Consider the following 16,803-nt stretch of genomic DNA (forward strand, 5'->3'; position numbering starts at 1 on the left):
GTCGCGACATAATTGCATACTGGTCATACAGTTTTTGACAGATCGGGCTGAAAATTTTTGACAAAGAGGTTGATTGTAGTGCGCATAAAAGCCTGGAAGCCCATTTTTGATTTTCGAAAATTTTTATTTTTAGGATTTTTCAAAAATTTCAAAGTCCTGTTGCTTGGCAACGGTGCTCAAAAGCATAGAACAAGATCCTGGTATGAACCTACCTGTCAAGTTTCATCAAAATTGGTTGACTCCTCTGGCCTCCAGAGCTGTCCATTACATACAAACAAACAAAAAAAAATGACTAAATAGACACCCTATTTTTGAAGGACTACCATTTGAAAAATAAAACCTAAATCAAAAATCAGCTCGAGTAAAATTTTCAAAATATCTCAAAGTGTTTAATTCCGAAGTCTCGTTTCTCCACATTCAAAACTGTAGGACAAGTATTGAAAATACCGTACGCGGTTTTTCGGCCGCCGCATAGCAACGGGTGGTTGCTTAGCAACGAAACTCAAACGCGCACACTCCCAGCTCATACGGCACCTGTTTGCCAAGTTTCATCGAAATCAGTTTGCTGGTTTGTGCTGTGGAGCCTCGCGTTGCACACACACACACACACACACACACACACACACACGGAAAATCCGACAATAAGGATTCTCTAGCGCCACCCAACAGACAGAACCACAGACGTAACGAATATAGTGGTCACTCTGGCTGGCGCTCATGAACCAAAAAGAACTTTTTATTTCCGTGAGGTAAAAATAAATTCCAAATCAATCAAAATGATCGCAAGCAAAATCATAATTAATCAGGCAAAATCAATTAGAATGATAGAGAAGAGACAGAGCAGATGCTTATTGGGGATTGACTTACTTAACAACTAAACACAGAGAAGGGAACCCAGCAGATCATTCGGGGGGAAGAAGAATCATCTTGCTCATCAAAGAGAAGTCGTCCGTCAAACAAAAACGTCCTGAAATGTGTGAGCATACCTTGTCCGTTGCCAGCTCCCAGCCTTGCCGTGCACCCACTTGCAAGCAGGCTTGAACGCCAGTCGACGTCACCCCCAAGAAACAGGTACGCCAACTGCGACCGTATGACTGGAACGATGAAGCGACCGTCTGACTGGAACTGACAAAGCCGCCGTCTGGCACGGATGAAGCAAACCGTCTGACTGGAACGATGAAGCAACCAACCGTCTGACTGGCATGATGAGGTGACCGTCTGACTGGAATGATGAAAGCAACCGTCTGACTGGAACGATGAAACGCTCTCGAAGCTGTCAGAACCGCAACCAGCTATCCCCAACTTACTCTCAAAGCTGTAAGAACCGCAACCAGCTATCGCCGACTTGCTCTCGAAGCTGTCAGAACCGCAACCAGCAACGCCAACTGACTGACAAACTGACTCGTCGTCGACCGACCCGTGCCTCACTCGTTGTCGACTGACCCACGCTCTAAGAATGGGCCTCTCCTTTTTATAGGCGGCCTGTCTCAGCGGCACAGACTCCACCCCAAATTCACCCCGCCCCACTTGTGCACCGTTGCCGTGACAACTCGCACGGCCGCAGGTTATCCCTGCTTACGAGGCCATGTCTGTGGTGCTGGGCGAGCAACAAGCAGCCATTTTTCAGAATTACCGAGCACAAATGTGAAGCGCTCATCAAACTGTCAACAACAATTATCACTTCACTGTTCAGCCCGATATGAACAGGAGCCAGCCAGCGTCCCTAGAGCTGGTGAAACAGGGTGTCGAACGTCGCTGGAAAAAGGCGGGTCTCTGCGTCCGTGATAGAAACGAGGGAAGGTGGGCGTCGGCGCCGGTGAAAGAAACGCCATGCATGAATGTGTCTCGTCAAGCGAAAAAGCTTCCCAGAAGAGAAGGGATCTATTCTTTACCTTTCTCAACGCATCACATTTAAAATCCCACCAGACATGGGGATGGGTCTATCCTGGACATGCATTTAGAGAAATAACTATCTGAGGACCTGGATGTTGGTATGCATTCGTCGGATCCGATTCTGAAATCCGATCCGTAACAATATATTTATGGGTGAGTCTCATGCACACTATACTCTGTGAGGGGAACCTGAGGCCACTCTTCAGCAAACTCCAGCAACATTTAGTCAAATCTCTTGAGTTTCACACAATTGAATCATGTTGGTGTATGGCTGGTGCAGATGCCAATGATATCTTGATGGGTAAAATAAATGCATCTCTGCATTGTGCTTCTCCTTAAATGAATGGCTCTTGTGGAATTAAAATATGTGAAACTGACTTGTGAATGCCACCTCTAATTTGCAGAATTTTCTGAAGATTGCACTGAAAACGCAAGGAAAGATTTTTTTTTTAACTCTGGCATTCCCTTTGTGGAGAAAATCCGGTCTGTGGCTGCTGAGGAACATCATGTGACCAAGAACCCAGGCTCCTCCCCCTCAGCCATGCCGATTGTATCGCCCATCCCCGAGACCTGGCAACCACAAGGCTTCAGTCCCATTGCACCAGCATTCATAGCCGTAAACCCTTTCCAGGGTGGGCGCATAAGTTCCGGTGATCAAATAATTGATGATGAAGTAGACACACTTCTGGATGTTGGGGATACCCATTTCATCAACAATAGCGGTCAGGTACGAAGTTCAGCTGATCTGTTTTCATATATATATATATATATATATATATATATATATATATATATATATATATATATATATATATATATATATATATATATATATATATATATATATATATATATATATATATATGTATATATATGTATATGTATGTATATATGTGTATATGTATATATGTATGTGTATATATGTATATATATATATGTATATGTATATATGTATATGTATATATATATATATATGTATATGTATATATATATATGTATATGTATATATATATATATATATGTATATGTATATATATATATATATATGTATATATATATATATATATATATATATATATATATATATATATATATATATATATATATATATATATATATATATATATATATATATATATATTGTTGTTTGAGATTGTGTGCAGTGATTGATGACAGCCTTTTGCAATGTATTTTGTGAATAACTTTTACCAGTATACTGGCCATTCCACAAGAACTGATGACTTTTTTTGTGATGGTGGTAATGGAGAGTGGTGTGTAGAGCCTGTACAAACCTGCACATTGTGCAAACGTTGAAGTACATGGTAATTTGACATGGTGCAAGGATGATGACATATTCTAGATTATAGATTTTGGATTATATTATTTATTTATTAATTTTTAACACTGATTGAAAGCTCATTGCGGAGCTTGTACCTTCATCACAGTTAGGATAAAAACGTTATTAGAAACCGTTGTACTTTTACATGACTTGCATCAGTAGCTGTAATATATGATGCACAATTACATCTTGTTTATGAGATTTGAACTCCTGGATTCCCTGCATCATGTGCAAGCAGTTCTGATGGGAATGCCAACAGGCCAATCCACAGTTTATTTCCAATGTTTAGTTGAAGAAAAAACAGCAACTGGCAATATGCTTAAACTGGGATTCGAACAAGTTTAATTGCTGACCTAATTCTATTCCTGCAACAGGTTTTCACATCGATGTCGAGGCTGTTTCAGGAAATAATAATAAAAATTAAATGAAATGCAAGACATTACTGTTGTGTTGGCCCTCATGCTTAATCTCATATTGCATTTAATTTGTTGTAAAATCTTTGAAAGGATTATCCTGGACTGAAAAGTCTATTCTTCCAAAACATCCACAAGTAAAGCCGCCATTGCACAGATTTGTTTTGACACGTAATCAAGCTCTAAGGGGATAGATCATTTCTACTGGTATGTCTTCCGACCTAATAAAAAAAAAAATTAATTAACCTCCACTCCTCCTGGTTATTACCTTTTGCATAAAGTAATCTTCTATCATTTCCCTGTTTACTTGCAGCAGTAACACACAACGCTTTGCTGCATCGGTGATTGGTAATCGGATTACCCTCCCTGCAACCATTTGTTAACAGGCACCTGTGGGGTCAAGCCGAATGGATTCTCTTGATGACTTCAGCATATCTCTGCCAAAACCTCCAGTATTGAAGTGGCCACTCTTGACAACGTCGCAGCAATCACAAGTGGCTGTTCCTGTGAGTATGCTATCTTGTCTTGTTCCTATCCTGTCTGTCATTCCATTATTGTCAACTTTGTTATGATTAAATTTTGGTTGAAAAAACAAACTTGGCACATCTAAACTTGGTTTATATTATTTAAATGTAGAGTTATTTTTTTTTTTTTTTTTTGTATATGGACATTTCTGCCCTTTTGAGAAACTAATGGTCAAAATGATTGGACATTATCGTATCAATTGTGTTGTATTTATAAAATATTGAAAGCCATTCCTCGAGTACTTGTATTTTAAATAAAACTTTCAAACGGCATTGCCATGTCAATTTCAACCTATTTGCATTTTTATTTCTTCTTGTTTAACCCACAAACCCTCGGGTGCGTGCGTGCGCATGCGTGTGCATACATGAGTGATCATAGACAATCCACATATAAAGACTGTCAGCTATTCTCTCTGCTGCAGCGTTGATTTATTTTTATTTTCCTTTGTGGCCGTGATGGAATACGCATTCACCAGGGCATCTCCTAGGTTAAGCTGAGTGGTTGATTATGATGATGATTGTGACTGGCAGGCAATTAGCTGTTAAATACCATCTCTGCATTCCACCAATACGATACTGTTATCCAGGTTTTCATGCTTGAACAATGACTCCCACGTGGTATTTATTATTTTTCCAAAGAAAATGTGAGCTCATTCTTGCATTGTTGAAATTTTTGATCACAAAAAATATAATCCACCAGTTTGAGCAACTTATCTATGGGCAGTCAAATGCCTGCATCTTCGGCAGTGGGAAATGGTCATCAAGAAAATTGTACCAAAATCCCACACTGTTAAAAACAGTCACACCATTTTCTCACCGATTTCATTCTGCAAGTTTGACGATAAATAAGTTGTGTATTCCCAAAGAAACAGTAAAACTAAATTGAAGGTGTTCCGAATGAGGCATCAGTCCCAAAAAGAAAAGTCAAACAGCCCTCCATCGGCCTTGAAAAAAGCGGGAAAAAAATGTATTGTACACGTCAGTTCATCACAACTGATAATGATTGTGAGGTGGTGTTTCAAGGAAAAACAGGAAGAGTTTGAAAAGCTTCAGAGCTTCACAATACAGGAAGGTTTCCTTTCACTTGCATTTTCTCAGTGAGTTTAGATCAAAATGAAAGTTCATTGTGCACGTGTTTTTTTTTTTAATGGTTTCTTGGTGACTGCAATAGTGAGATTACCTTTCTGGGATCCCTTTACTATTTTGAGAAGAACCAAGTTTGAAGTTGGTTTTAGATACTATGGGACATTATCTTTAAAATTAACTGCTATAACTTTTGCGTAAAGGTGGGAAATAGCCGCTGGAGGCCATTTTCCAATGTGGCCACCGAGAAAATGATCCATGTATTAGGTCCTAGCAAATACAACCCATCGCTTCGCTGACAGGAACATTAAGAGGAGGGGGGAGAGCGACACCTCACCACACAGTGCTATACACTCTAGGAGGGCGGTGGGAGTGGGGGGGAGTGGGGAGGGGAATGGGGTGTTCTGGACTTGCATTTGGAAGGGGGACTGAAGGTCAGGTCAGGTCTTCTGTGTTGGGTCAGGCCCGATTAGATCTGTGACTTGCGAGAGGTACCATGTAAACCTGTACTAATCTGTTCCATGGTCGGGTTGTCAGCGACGAAACCGTCTCCGCCACCAGATTTCCTGGTGAGGAGGGTGTATGATATGGACACCCAGCAGGATTGAAAACAAAACCTGTCAAAGGGCGGACGAACTCCTTGTGAACCAACAGCTATCCATATCAAGTGTCCAACGGTGTCTGCGCACATCCTCCTGTTGTTGGGTTACTTTTTAAAAGGTTTGTGGCAGGATTTGCACTCTGGCCACCGTAAAACCCTTCACTCCGCTAAATACAAAAACGCAAAAAAAAAAATTGGAAACCCACTTCGTGGGAGTACCTCCTGTGCAGCTACTCTCTGCAGAGCAGCTCACTGGATGACAGGATTGGGGCAAAGCCTTTGCGACCCCCACTCTTTAATTATAAGAGAAAATTGCGGTAGTGTGTGACAGGGTGGTGCTGAGGTGTTGTCCACCAGACGGCAGTCCTCCTTGGGTTAACCTGTTGCAGTCCCTTCGGGTGGGTGCCTGGAATGTCCTATCCCCAGCAGAGGATGATCACCCGTCTCTTTTATCATCTGAGCTCAAGTGTTTGAACATCGGTATTGCGGCACACTCTGAGGTTCGGAGACCGGATCGTGGCGAGATCATGGTGGGTGGTTACACCTACTATTGGTCTGGTTGCTCTGATGGTTACCATAACCATGGAGTTGCTGTAGCTGTGTCCAATAAGCTGACTCCAATGATAATTGAGGTAACACCGGTCAACGAGCGTATAATGACACTAAGGATTCGTCCGTCACTCCTTGGATGTCGTTTCCCTGGTCTCTGTATTTTCTCCGACTGAGGTGAGTGATCTCACTGTTATGGACGCATTCTATGGCACGCTCGAGCCTGTGGTTGATCAGTGCCCCAGGTGAGGTACTCTTCTAATCTTTGGGGATTTCACTGCATCGACTGGAACTGATAGGGATGGTTATGAGACGTGTGTTGGTTCCCATGGGTCTGGAACTGTGAACCAGAATAGTAGGAAGTTCCTTAACTTTGCAAGAAGTCATGGACTTAGGATGGCTGGTTCACGGTTTCAGCACCCACAGGCTCATCGCTGGACTTAGTATTCCAACGCTGGTGGTGCAGCAAAGGAGATTGACCACGTGCTTCTTGATGGTCGGTGGAGGATGATCCAGAACTGCAGGGTCTACCGGAGTACTCAGTTCCTCAATACCGACCACAGGCTTGTGGTAGCAACTCTAAAGTTGCAGCTGAAATCCGGAAGAATGGTACCATCCCAGCCTAGGCTGGATGTTGGCAAGCTCAAAGATGAGAGGGTAGCTGAGGAGTTTGCAAACAGGCTGAGTGTGGGGATTTGGGGGGTATGGGTGCTTTGAGCAATCCTGAAGAGTTGTGGAGTGCCTTCTCAAGACCACCATCCTTGATGTTTCCGGCAGATGACTTGGAACTTACTACGGGGCGAATAAGAATTTTGTCTCTCAAGGGACACTGGATGCCATTGAACAGAGTCAAAGGCCCAGGCTTAATGGCAAAGCTGAGCTGTTGATGCGTAAAACTGTATGTGTGCTGAGGGTAGACAAGGAAGCCTATGTGCGAGGAATCTGTGAGAGGGTAGAGCATCACCTGTGGTCAAGTGATTCTTGTCCTGCTTAAGGCCCAGTCACACCTTGACGTTTTAGCCAGCTTGTGCTGATTTTTGCAAAAATTTGTGTAAAACGCTGGTACACGTCGAATACGTTATGGGTACGTTTTGTATATGTTAAGACCCCGCTGAAAAACTGCCATAAGTGGTAGTACGCTGGCTTTAAACATTGAACTTTTGGGTTTTCCTCAAATTTTTTCATGCTTGAAATTTTACGACGTATGCCGGCGTATGACACACGTTCCGCTACGCTGGCCATAAGTTGTAGGCACGTCACGCGATCGTTGACACACGTTACTCGTGTGGAGAGAGATTCACTTTCCTTGGCAGTGATATTCATGTCTCTGCTGGCTATGAGCCAGAGGTCAGTAGACATCTGGGTTGGGCCTCGGGAGTCATGGATTCACTTGGTCATGGGGTGTGGCGCTGTCGGTACCTGTGCAGGTACGAAAGTCGGTACGAAAGTCCGAGTCTTCAGGTCCTTCATGCTTCCAGTCTTGCTCTACGGATGTGAGACTTAGACTCTGACCAGGGTTCTGAGTCAGAGACTTAATTCCTTTGGTACCAGGTCTCTTCGGAGAATCCTTATCTCTCACTGGTCGGACTTTGTCTGGCATGCACATACGGGCCCGCACCTACGTGCCCGTAGGTGAGTGCCAGTATGTGCAGCCCTCTCTCGCCCCCTCTGTCTCACCCCCTCTCTCTAAACCCCTCTCTCTAAACCCCTCTCTCTAAACCCCTCTCTCGCCCCTCTCTCCCCCTCTCTCCCCCTCTCTTGCCCCCTCTCTCTTCCCCCTCCCTTGCCCTCCTCTCTCCCCCTAGTCTCCCCCTTCCTCTCTCCCCCTCCTCTCTCGCCCCCACTCTCATCCCCCCTCTCCCGTCCCCTCTCTCGCCTCCTCCTCTCTCCCCCTCTCTTGCATTGTGACGCCCCCTCTCTCTCACCCCACCTCTCTCCCTCCCCATCAAGCGGTTGCTGAGAGAGGCTCAAATGAGATTTGTTACCTGCATAGTCTGTGAGCATCTGCTGCGGCTGTATGGACATCTGGCTCTTTTGCCTGATGCTGATCCTGCTCACCAGATTTTCTCAGCGAGGGAGCCTCATGAGTGGAGGAGGCCAATGGGCCGACTACGTGCCTCATGGTTGCAGCAGGTTGATAGGCATCTCATAGAGATGGGGGTGTTTCCGGCGGAAAGTGGACGCAGCGACTTGCTGCTCCGGTGCATGCTACCATACCTGACCTGACCTTTAGTGGGGAAACGCAGGGGGGTTCTTGACGTGTGTGTTCATGGGATTTAAAGGAAAGGGGGTCGTTTCTACTTGCATTTGTTAGTGGGACTTTCAGGGAACTTGAAGGGGGGGTGGATTGGTCCCATCTTCAAGCATGAATGCAGGATTGAACGAAATGGGGTACGTTAAAACAGCACGTTCAAATGGGTAAAACTAAATACCACCCAGAGACGTCCATTGGTGGTGGAGGAGGTAAGCGTGAGTGGAGGGAAGGGAAAGAAGGGTGTTTTCCTTCAATCGTTGTAAAAGCCGCAACAGTGTTCACGCCTTTATTTAATTTCCACACATGTTTTACAACTAAAATGTGATAAGCTCCAGAATCTCTTAACCTGTACCGATGAAGCTTGAAGGCGCAACCGACTATAAAAATTTAAACTGCAGAATTCATCCTAGTAGTAGTTCCGACTGCTTGCAAAAAATGGCATTCATTTTCCCAATTCGCACATTCTTTGACACCCTATCCTCTCCTCAACTTCCGGAGAGTTGTATGGTGCTGGAGGGGTTTGGGAGGAGGTTAGTGGGAGGGGAAGGGAAGGCAGCATGAGGGGAGGGTAATTGCCCTGTCACACCTTGACGTTTTAACCAGCAATGGCAACATATAAAAATGTATGTAAAACGTTGGCGTACGCTGAAATTTTGATGTTTTTTTTAAGTTTTGGGCGTATTCATAACGTGTTGATCGTATGCATAACATATTAGTAACTGGCACAGAACGTTTCGTTGTGTTATTGATGACTTTTACCAACGAATGCTTAGCCTGTTGTCGGCGTTCACAACCTATGCCCAACGATAGTTTAACTTACGCATAGCGCGCTAAACGTATCGCCGGCGAACTTGTGGCGTAGCCTGTTAAGAACCTGCCGCACGCCGATTTAAATCATAACCGCCTGAGAATTTGAAGTGTCAACATCGCAGTCACACCTTGACGATTCTGCCAGCCCATGCTGGCCTATGAAAAATGTGTCTAAAACGCTAGGCGCACGTCAAATACGGTATAGGTAAGTTGTGTATACGTTAAGAGTAGGCTGGAAAACAATGAAGTACGCTGTCATATTACGTGGTACATGTAATACGTCGTGAAATTTCAAGCATGCTGAAAATTTTACGACATATTCGGCGTATGGCTTACACGTTCCGCATGCGTTGTCATGTGTTCCTGGCACGCTACGCGATCGTTGACACACGTCGGACACACGTTACTTGTAGGTTACTCATAAGTCGAAACACGTCAAGGTAATATTTAACATACCCGAAACCTAATTTTCAACCAATGGGTAACGTCCTTTTAACCTATGAGTAGCGTGCTCTGAACCTATGTTTAATGTGCTTGAAACCTATGAGTAACGTGCATTGAACCTATTTGTAACTTGCTTTGAACCAATGACTAGCGTGCTCTGAACCTATGAGTAATGTGCGTTTAACCTCTGTGTAGCATGCTTTGAACCTCAGTATAACGTGCTTCTTACAGTTGAGTAACATGCTATGAACCTATGTGTAACGTATCTCAAACGCATATTGTCTTATGTAGACGAATTAGATTGACGTCTTCCGGACGACCGCAGCACTTACTGACGTGTTTCTTACTTCCATCTACCGTATAATGGCGTATTGGCAGCATTAAGGGGAATTGGTATATGCAAATGGGATTCACAAGAGGAACCCATCATTGTTCCAGACTCCATGTTGAGTATATGTCAATGCCAGTATCAGTAGTAGTAATACTATTAGCAGTAGTTGGTGTGTGTGACAGTAGTAATAGTAGTTGTAGTAGTAGCATTGGTAGTTGTGTCTGTCAGTAGTAGTAGTAGTAGTATGACTATGTCAGTAGTAGTAGTAGTAGTAGTAGTATGTCTGTCAGTAATAGTAGTAGTAGTAGTAGTAGTATGTCTATGTCAGTAGTAGTAGTATGTCTATGTCAGTAGTAGTAGTAGTAGGTCCATGTCAGTAGTAGTATGTGAGCATGGTGGGGAGGGTGTGGGTGATGATGGATCCTCTTATCGTCCACGAATAAGAGACTACTTTGCACCATTGTTTGATGTTCTTTTCGGCTAATTTTTTTTTCCTCATTCCCACGATGAAATTTTTTGTTTCATTTTTAAAGTATTAAAAACGACTTTGACAAATGCATAATGTACTAGTAATGAACACAGAATGCTTCGATAACTTATACATAAGTTATACCAACGATTGTTTATCGTGTTTTAGGCATCCACAACCTATGCCCAACGATAGTCTAGCGTATGCATAGCGTAATAATTCCCAAGCACGTTATTCATAGGTTATAAATAAGTCATGGGTACCCTAAACATTACTTTGATGTGTTTCGATGTATGAGGAACTTTCAAGTAGCGTGTTGCGAAGTGTCAACAACGTTTGTGTCGCGTGCTTGCAAAACGTTACTCATAGGTTAGAAATAAGTTTCGGGTACGCGATTTCCATTGCACTTGTACAATAAGGGAAAAGTCTGATTTGTTGCAAGCTATGCACAGAAGAGGTATCTTCAGTTATCCTTCAACTTCATATCTTCTCAGGGGCTGATTGTGTATTGGGATTTTATGGCCATGGACAAACACAAGTATTTTCCACAGGAACAGCTTCTCCTGAATCCCGATCCCTCTTGTCAAAGCTGGGGAATAACCTTTCACCCGATGCGACTCTCTTCCAGGATCTGGAGATATTCATCCTTCGTTATATTTACGGCGACAAGCAAGCAAATTTCTTCGGACAAGCGCATGCTACGAAGTGGAACAAGATGAAGAAAAATGTGACGTCCAAACTTCCAGCTAGTGCTGACTCCTTATCCTTCCATATTTTGAGGCTGAATTATCAAGTGTAGATTTTTCTTTAAAAGAACCACACAATCCGAAATCCCCTCCTTCACCACCGGAATACAGCTGGATGGGAGATACCTCTGGCAGAATTGTGCTGTGATCCACTCCAAGCCCATGATTCCTGAAGATCTTGCCTAACATGTCCATCTTGATTCCTGAAGATCTTGTGGTGATGAACAGCACACAACTGTCAGAGAGGACAATGGAACAAATTAATATTCTTCTGCTTATTCAGACAGAAGACAGCAAGGATGAGGAAACTGATTGAATGGCATTCTGGACAAATTGACATAAAGATGATCCAGCATTTGAAATATACTGATACAGTCCTACTGTCCGAGGAAGCTGCATTAACGTGAAGTGAGACTTGCTGAGACAAACAACTCTGTGAGTGAGATGGCTCTCAATCTAATATGAGCAAATGGCATGAAAAAAAACCAAAATGTACACTGGGGCTATCAATAGATTGAGTTTGGATTTATTCCCTGTCTTCAGGCCCAGTCACACCTTGACGTTTTAGCCAGCAATGGCAACGTATTAAAATGTATGTAAAACGCTGGCTTACGTTGAACTTTTGATGGTTTTTTTTTTTAAAGATTCGGACGTATTCATAACGACTTGGTCTTATGTGCAACATATTAGTAACGGACACAGAACGTTTCGTTGTGTTATAGATAACTTATACCAACGAATGCTGAACCTGTTGTCGGCCTTCACAACCTATGCCCAACGATAGTCTAACTTAGGCATAGCGCGTTGCACGCATCGCCGACGATTACGTGGTGTAGGTTATGAAAAGGCTGCCGCACAATGATTCAAATCATAACCGCCGCAGAATTGGAAGTCTCAACATCGCAGTCACACCTTGGCGATCTTGCCAGCGTATGCCGACCTCTGAAAAATGCATCTAAAACGCTGGGGCACGTCGAATACGGTATGGGTAAGTTTGGTATACGTGAATAGAACGCTAAAGTACGCTATCATACGTCATAGTAAGTGGAGTACGTCTTGTAATTTTAAACATGTTGAAAATTTTACGACGTACTTGCCGTATGACATACGCTCCGCATGCGATGGGAATAAGTTGTACACACGATATGCGATCGTTGACACACGTCGACACACATTACTTGAAAGGTACTCATAAGTCGAAACGCGTCAAGGTAATGGTTAGCGTCAGTGTTCCAGACTCCCGGTTTTTTTTTTTTTTTTTTTCTTTCTTCGGTATGACTGTGTTCAGTGTACAGTGCGGTTATGATTTAAATCGTTGAGCGGCAGTCTATTAATTATATTATATTATAACCGCACTAGAAATCGTTGTGTCAAAATTACCATCATACCTAAGGAAGGAAGAAAAAATAAAATAAAACCAGGGAGTCTGGAACACTGACGCTAACGCTAACCATTACCTTGATGTGTTTCGACTTCTAAGCACCTTACAAGTAACGTGTGTCGATGTGTGTGTGTCACCGATCGCGTAACGTGAGTACAACACGTTACTCATAGGTTAGAAATAAGTTTCGGGTACGCTAAACATTACCTCGACGTGTTTCGACTTATAAGTAACTTACAAGTAACGTGTGTCAACGATCGCGTGACGTGCCGACAACTTATGTCCAGCGTTATGCGGAACGTGTGAGTCATACGCTGGCATAAGTCTTAAAATTTCAAGCATGGAAAATTTGAGGACAACCGAAAAGTACAACGTTTAAAGCCAGCGTACTACGACGTATGGCAGTGTTTTCAGCGTGCTCTCAATGTTATCAAAACTTACCCATAACGTATTCGACGTGTACCAGCGTTTTACACAAATTTTCCAAAAATCGGCATAAGCTGGCTAAAACGTCAAGGTGTGACTGGGCCTTTAGGAAACAAAGTAATGAACACCTCAGAAGAGATTTTCTTATCCTAATGGTGGCAATTGCTTGTGATTTATCTCGCTTCACTCAGTGGATATTTTCAGTATTTCTGTATGTTGTATCAGTCAGGATGGAAAATCTATTCTAATGTTTCAAGGTTCCCTAGAAGTGACTTTTTTTATTTATTTATGATAATTTAAGCAAGACAAGGCAAAATTTAATTTTCCATGTTACCATCCTGATTTTTATCTCTTGAAATGTCATTAAAACAGTGTTTCAACTCGCTGTAGATGCCTATGAGTATTGTCTGTGTGACAGATGAATTCAGCATCCATTCAAACCCCAGAGTAGATAGATACCTTGGGTGAATCTGAACGACAGATGGAACTACATCTAATTCTGGCACTCCTCGCTATACGAATGTCAATGAAAGTAGCTTGTATAGCGAAAAATATTTTCCCATAGACATTGTTATAAATCGAAGATGTGTTCCTGGGGGGCTGATGTTCGGACACCTTACGCAACCAAACCTTGGTGGTGCCTTTGGTTTGAATGTTTCATTTTAATTTTTAAGTTATCGCCTGCAGGTTCCAGTATTACAGACGCAGGCTAAACCCACTGGCACTACACAGTCTGTAGCTGTTGTTGCCGCTTCGACAGAAAGTCAGGGAGCAGTCACTGGAATGGCCAATCTGGCTCTGCTTTCCCGCAACCCACTGGCTGAGACGCACGAATTTCGACAGGCCTGCACTGTGTGTTTCTTTAAGACAGGTGAGCAACGTTGAAATTATTCACAACAGTTTTCACAGTGTTAAGACAGAACATCTTTGCTTTGGCATGGGGTAATAGGTTTCTCGAAGTCACGGAATGCATTAGTTAAGCACAGTGCTGCATCACTTGCAGTCTATAATACAGCAGATGCTTTTAGTGGAGTAAGAGACTGCAGAGCGAGCTAGAAATGGATAACAAAAGTCTCATGTAAATTTTATTTTGAACCATCATGAGAAAAGTTTGAGCACATTATGCGACTGGGACATTCTGGAGAAACTCTCAACTACCCGCCCTCTCCAAGTCCAGGCTGGTTTTCCACCTGCATTCGTTCATCACCTTGTATTCTCCCTTTTGGGGAATAATGTCCGTATCCATCGTCTTGTCCTCCTCACTTCAGTCTTTCAAATGCGCTGCCCATTATTATCTCTGCACGTGCTCACCCATGCACTTGCACGATTTATTCTACACACCAATTCCTTCCCATTCTTTTCCTTTCTGGGCCATTTACTCGTTTTTGTTATTCCTCCTTTCCTCCTCTCGTCTTCTTTGCTAGTCTGTAAACTTGTTGCACTTTGTTGTTTTACTCTTCCATTGGAACGAGAGGCATTCGCGAAGTTTGTTTTTTTTCCAATACATTATGTAGTTATTAAGTTAATATATATTTTAAATTGTACAAACCTCTATTTTGAGAAATAAAAATAATATCCATTTGCATGTCTTCGACTGGAGTTACTCTTTCCGAAAACTTTTTGAAAGGCCCGTAGAATTTATTACAGCGCGTGCGCTGTATACAATTGCACCGAGTTTGAAATGTCCCCGGTGACCCCCCCCCCCCCACGTGCCTCAAGTGAGCCAATGACGGCCGTCCGGTAGATGGCAGTGCGTAACCTAGACGGAAATGGTGACAATTGACGGAAATACCCGAGTATTTCAATGGAGATTTGTGAAACTAATACGTTATATATATGTGAAAACCATTGAATTTATTGCTTGACAGAAAATAAACCAAGAAACGCTCCCCTCTCATGTACGAACGAACGAAAGACGTCATTTCCGTCCACCATGGCATTTCGCGCCAAACGCAGAAAGCTAAGTTCTTCTTATGCCATCATTCTCTTTAATATTAGCCATAAACAAGTGTTTCGTCATGCATTAGTAGTTGAAATTTACTTACAATTATGGCAGATATTGGTGGCAAAGTGATAAGTGGTTCTTTCAATAACATTAGTGTACTCATTTGCTTCGCCACACGCGCTGTATTGAAGGATTTCACTTGTTGTATTTGATTTCTAACTTTTGAAATGCTTTATTCTCATAAAGTTTTCTCAAGTAATTGTTTTATGGCTGGTATTTTCGGCTAAAGAAGACATGTACCCAAGTTCGAGTTCATCATTGCCAATAATTTTGCAATCACCAAGTGCAATGTGCGACGAGGAATTTGATAGCTTTCTTCCCCTCTTCTCATAGGTGCTCATTTCAATGACAACTCTTTTTATCCCAATCTGGACCATGTGTGCCGAAAAGATGTTCTGATAAGTCGCCTAAGAAATGCAAGCAAAGAAGGCTGGAAGAGGATACGACCTCGACCAAATGTCAATTATCTTGGTCCTTATTACATGTGCAAAGGTATGGGGGGTTATGGGGGAAGTGGATATTTCGTGGTATGGAGGTTTCTTGGGGTAGCTAGTGTTTTCGGGTGCATTCTCTTCTGTTTTAAAAAATATATAAAAAAATAAAAAAATTTCCTGTGTAAGAAACCATCAAGCAAGAAGAGAAAGAGAAAAATAAAAATACCCATCAATCATGATAATGAAATAACTGCTGAAAAATGTTGTACCGTGTGTCATTCAGAGGTTGCGGAAGGTGTGGATTGCAGCTACCCTGGAAGATGCACCTTTGCCTACTGCCAAGAGGAGATTGATGTATGGACTCTAGAAAGGAAAGGCATCTTCCACCGAGATCACCTTTTCGACACTGGGCCGAGCAAACCGCGCATCACTCTTGCACAGATCCTGGCAGAGCATCGTGGTGGATACCTATTTCTCTGCCTGGTTTGTTGCTCACCCCTCATTGTTTGCTCCTTGCAAAATCTTCGATTCGATCTTCGATTTTGCAAGTGTATTGTTTAGTCAATTTTTTTATTATTCTGTCTGTTTGTTTGTTTGTCTCTGTTTTTCGCCGACAGGTCACAATTCTAAACCGATCGTCATGAAACTTTATCAAGTTGTAGAGGTAGTCTCAACTGAGAAGCCTATTGATTTTGAGGTCAAAGGTTAAAGGTCATCTTGAGGTCAAATTTCTCAAATCGTCGTTTTTTCATCCGATTGACTTGAAATTTGAACAATATTTGCATATTGCATCACTGGATTGGGAAACAAGCTATTTTCAGGTCAAAGGTCAACTCAAGGTCAAACTTCTAAAAACAATTTTTGTCCGATTGACTTGAAAATGAAACGGCAATTGCATCGTACATTACTGAATTGGGGAAAAAACTATTTTTAGGATCAAACGGTCAAAGATCAACTCAAGGTCAAACTTCTAAAATCATCAATGTTCAAATGAACTGAAATCATCAGTGATTGACCTGAGCTTTGATTCAGAATGTAAATTTCAGTCTTAATGAAATGGACAATTTAATGTATTCATGGCAATCTTTGGAGAGGGGTGGA

General features: G+C 42.5%; 1 protein-coding gene across 2 annotated transcripts in view; it reads left to right on the forward strand.

Moving 5' to 3' along the window:
* Positions 1-16,803, forward strand: part of ZC3H7A (zinc finger CCCH-type containing 7A) — a 139,112-nt gene that overhangs the window by 67,685 nt on the left and 54,624 nt on the right. For both annotated transcript variants that reach the window (XM_085891973.1, XM_085891974.1), the window contains 5 exons: positions 2,298-2,620; positions 4,032-4,151; positions 13,951-14,134; positions 15,602-15,760; positions 15,986-16,185. In XM_085891973.1, coding sequence (XP_085748099.1) covers positions 2,298-2,620; positions 4,032-4,151; positions 13,951-14,134; positions 15,602-15,760; positions 15,986-16,185 — 986 coding nt within the window. The remainder of the gene's footprint in view (positions 1-2,297; positions 2,621-4,031; positions 4,152-13,950; positions 14,135-15,601; positions 15,761-15,985; positions 16,186-16,803) is intronic.

The sequence above is a fragment of the Eptatretus burgeri genome, chromosome 8 (genome assembly GCF_056783735.1).
Source record: "Eptatretus burgeri isolate ZD-2024b chromosome 8, Ebu_testis_v1, whole genome shotgun sequence".
In the NCBI taxonomy this organism is placed as follows: domain Eukaryota; kingdom Metazoa; phylum Chordata; class Myxini; order Myxiniformes; family Myxinidae; genus Eptatretus; species Eptatretus burgeri.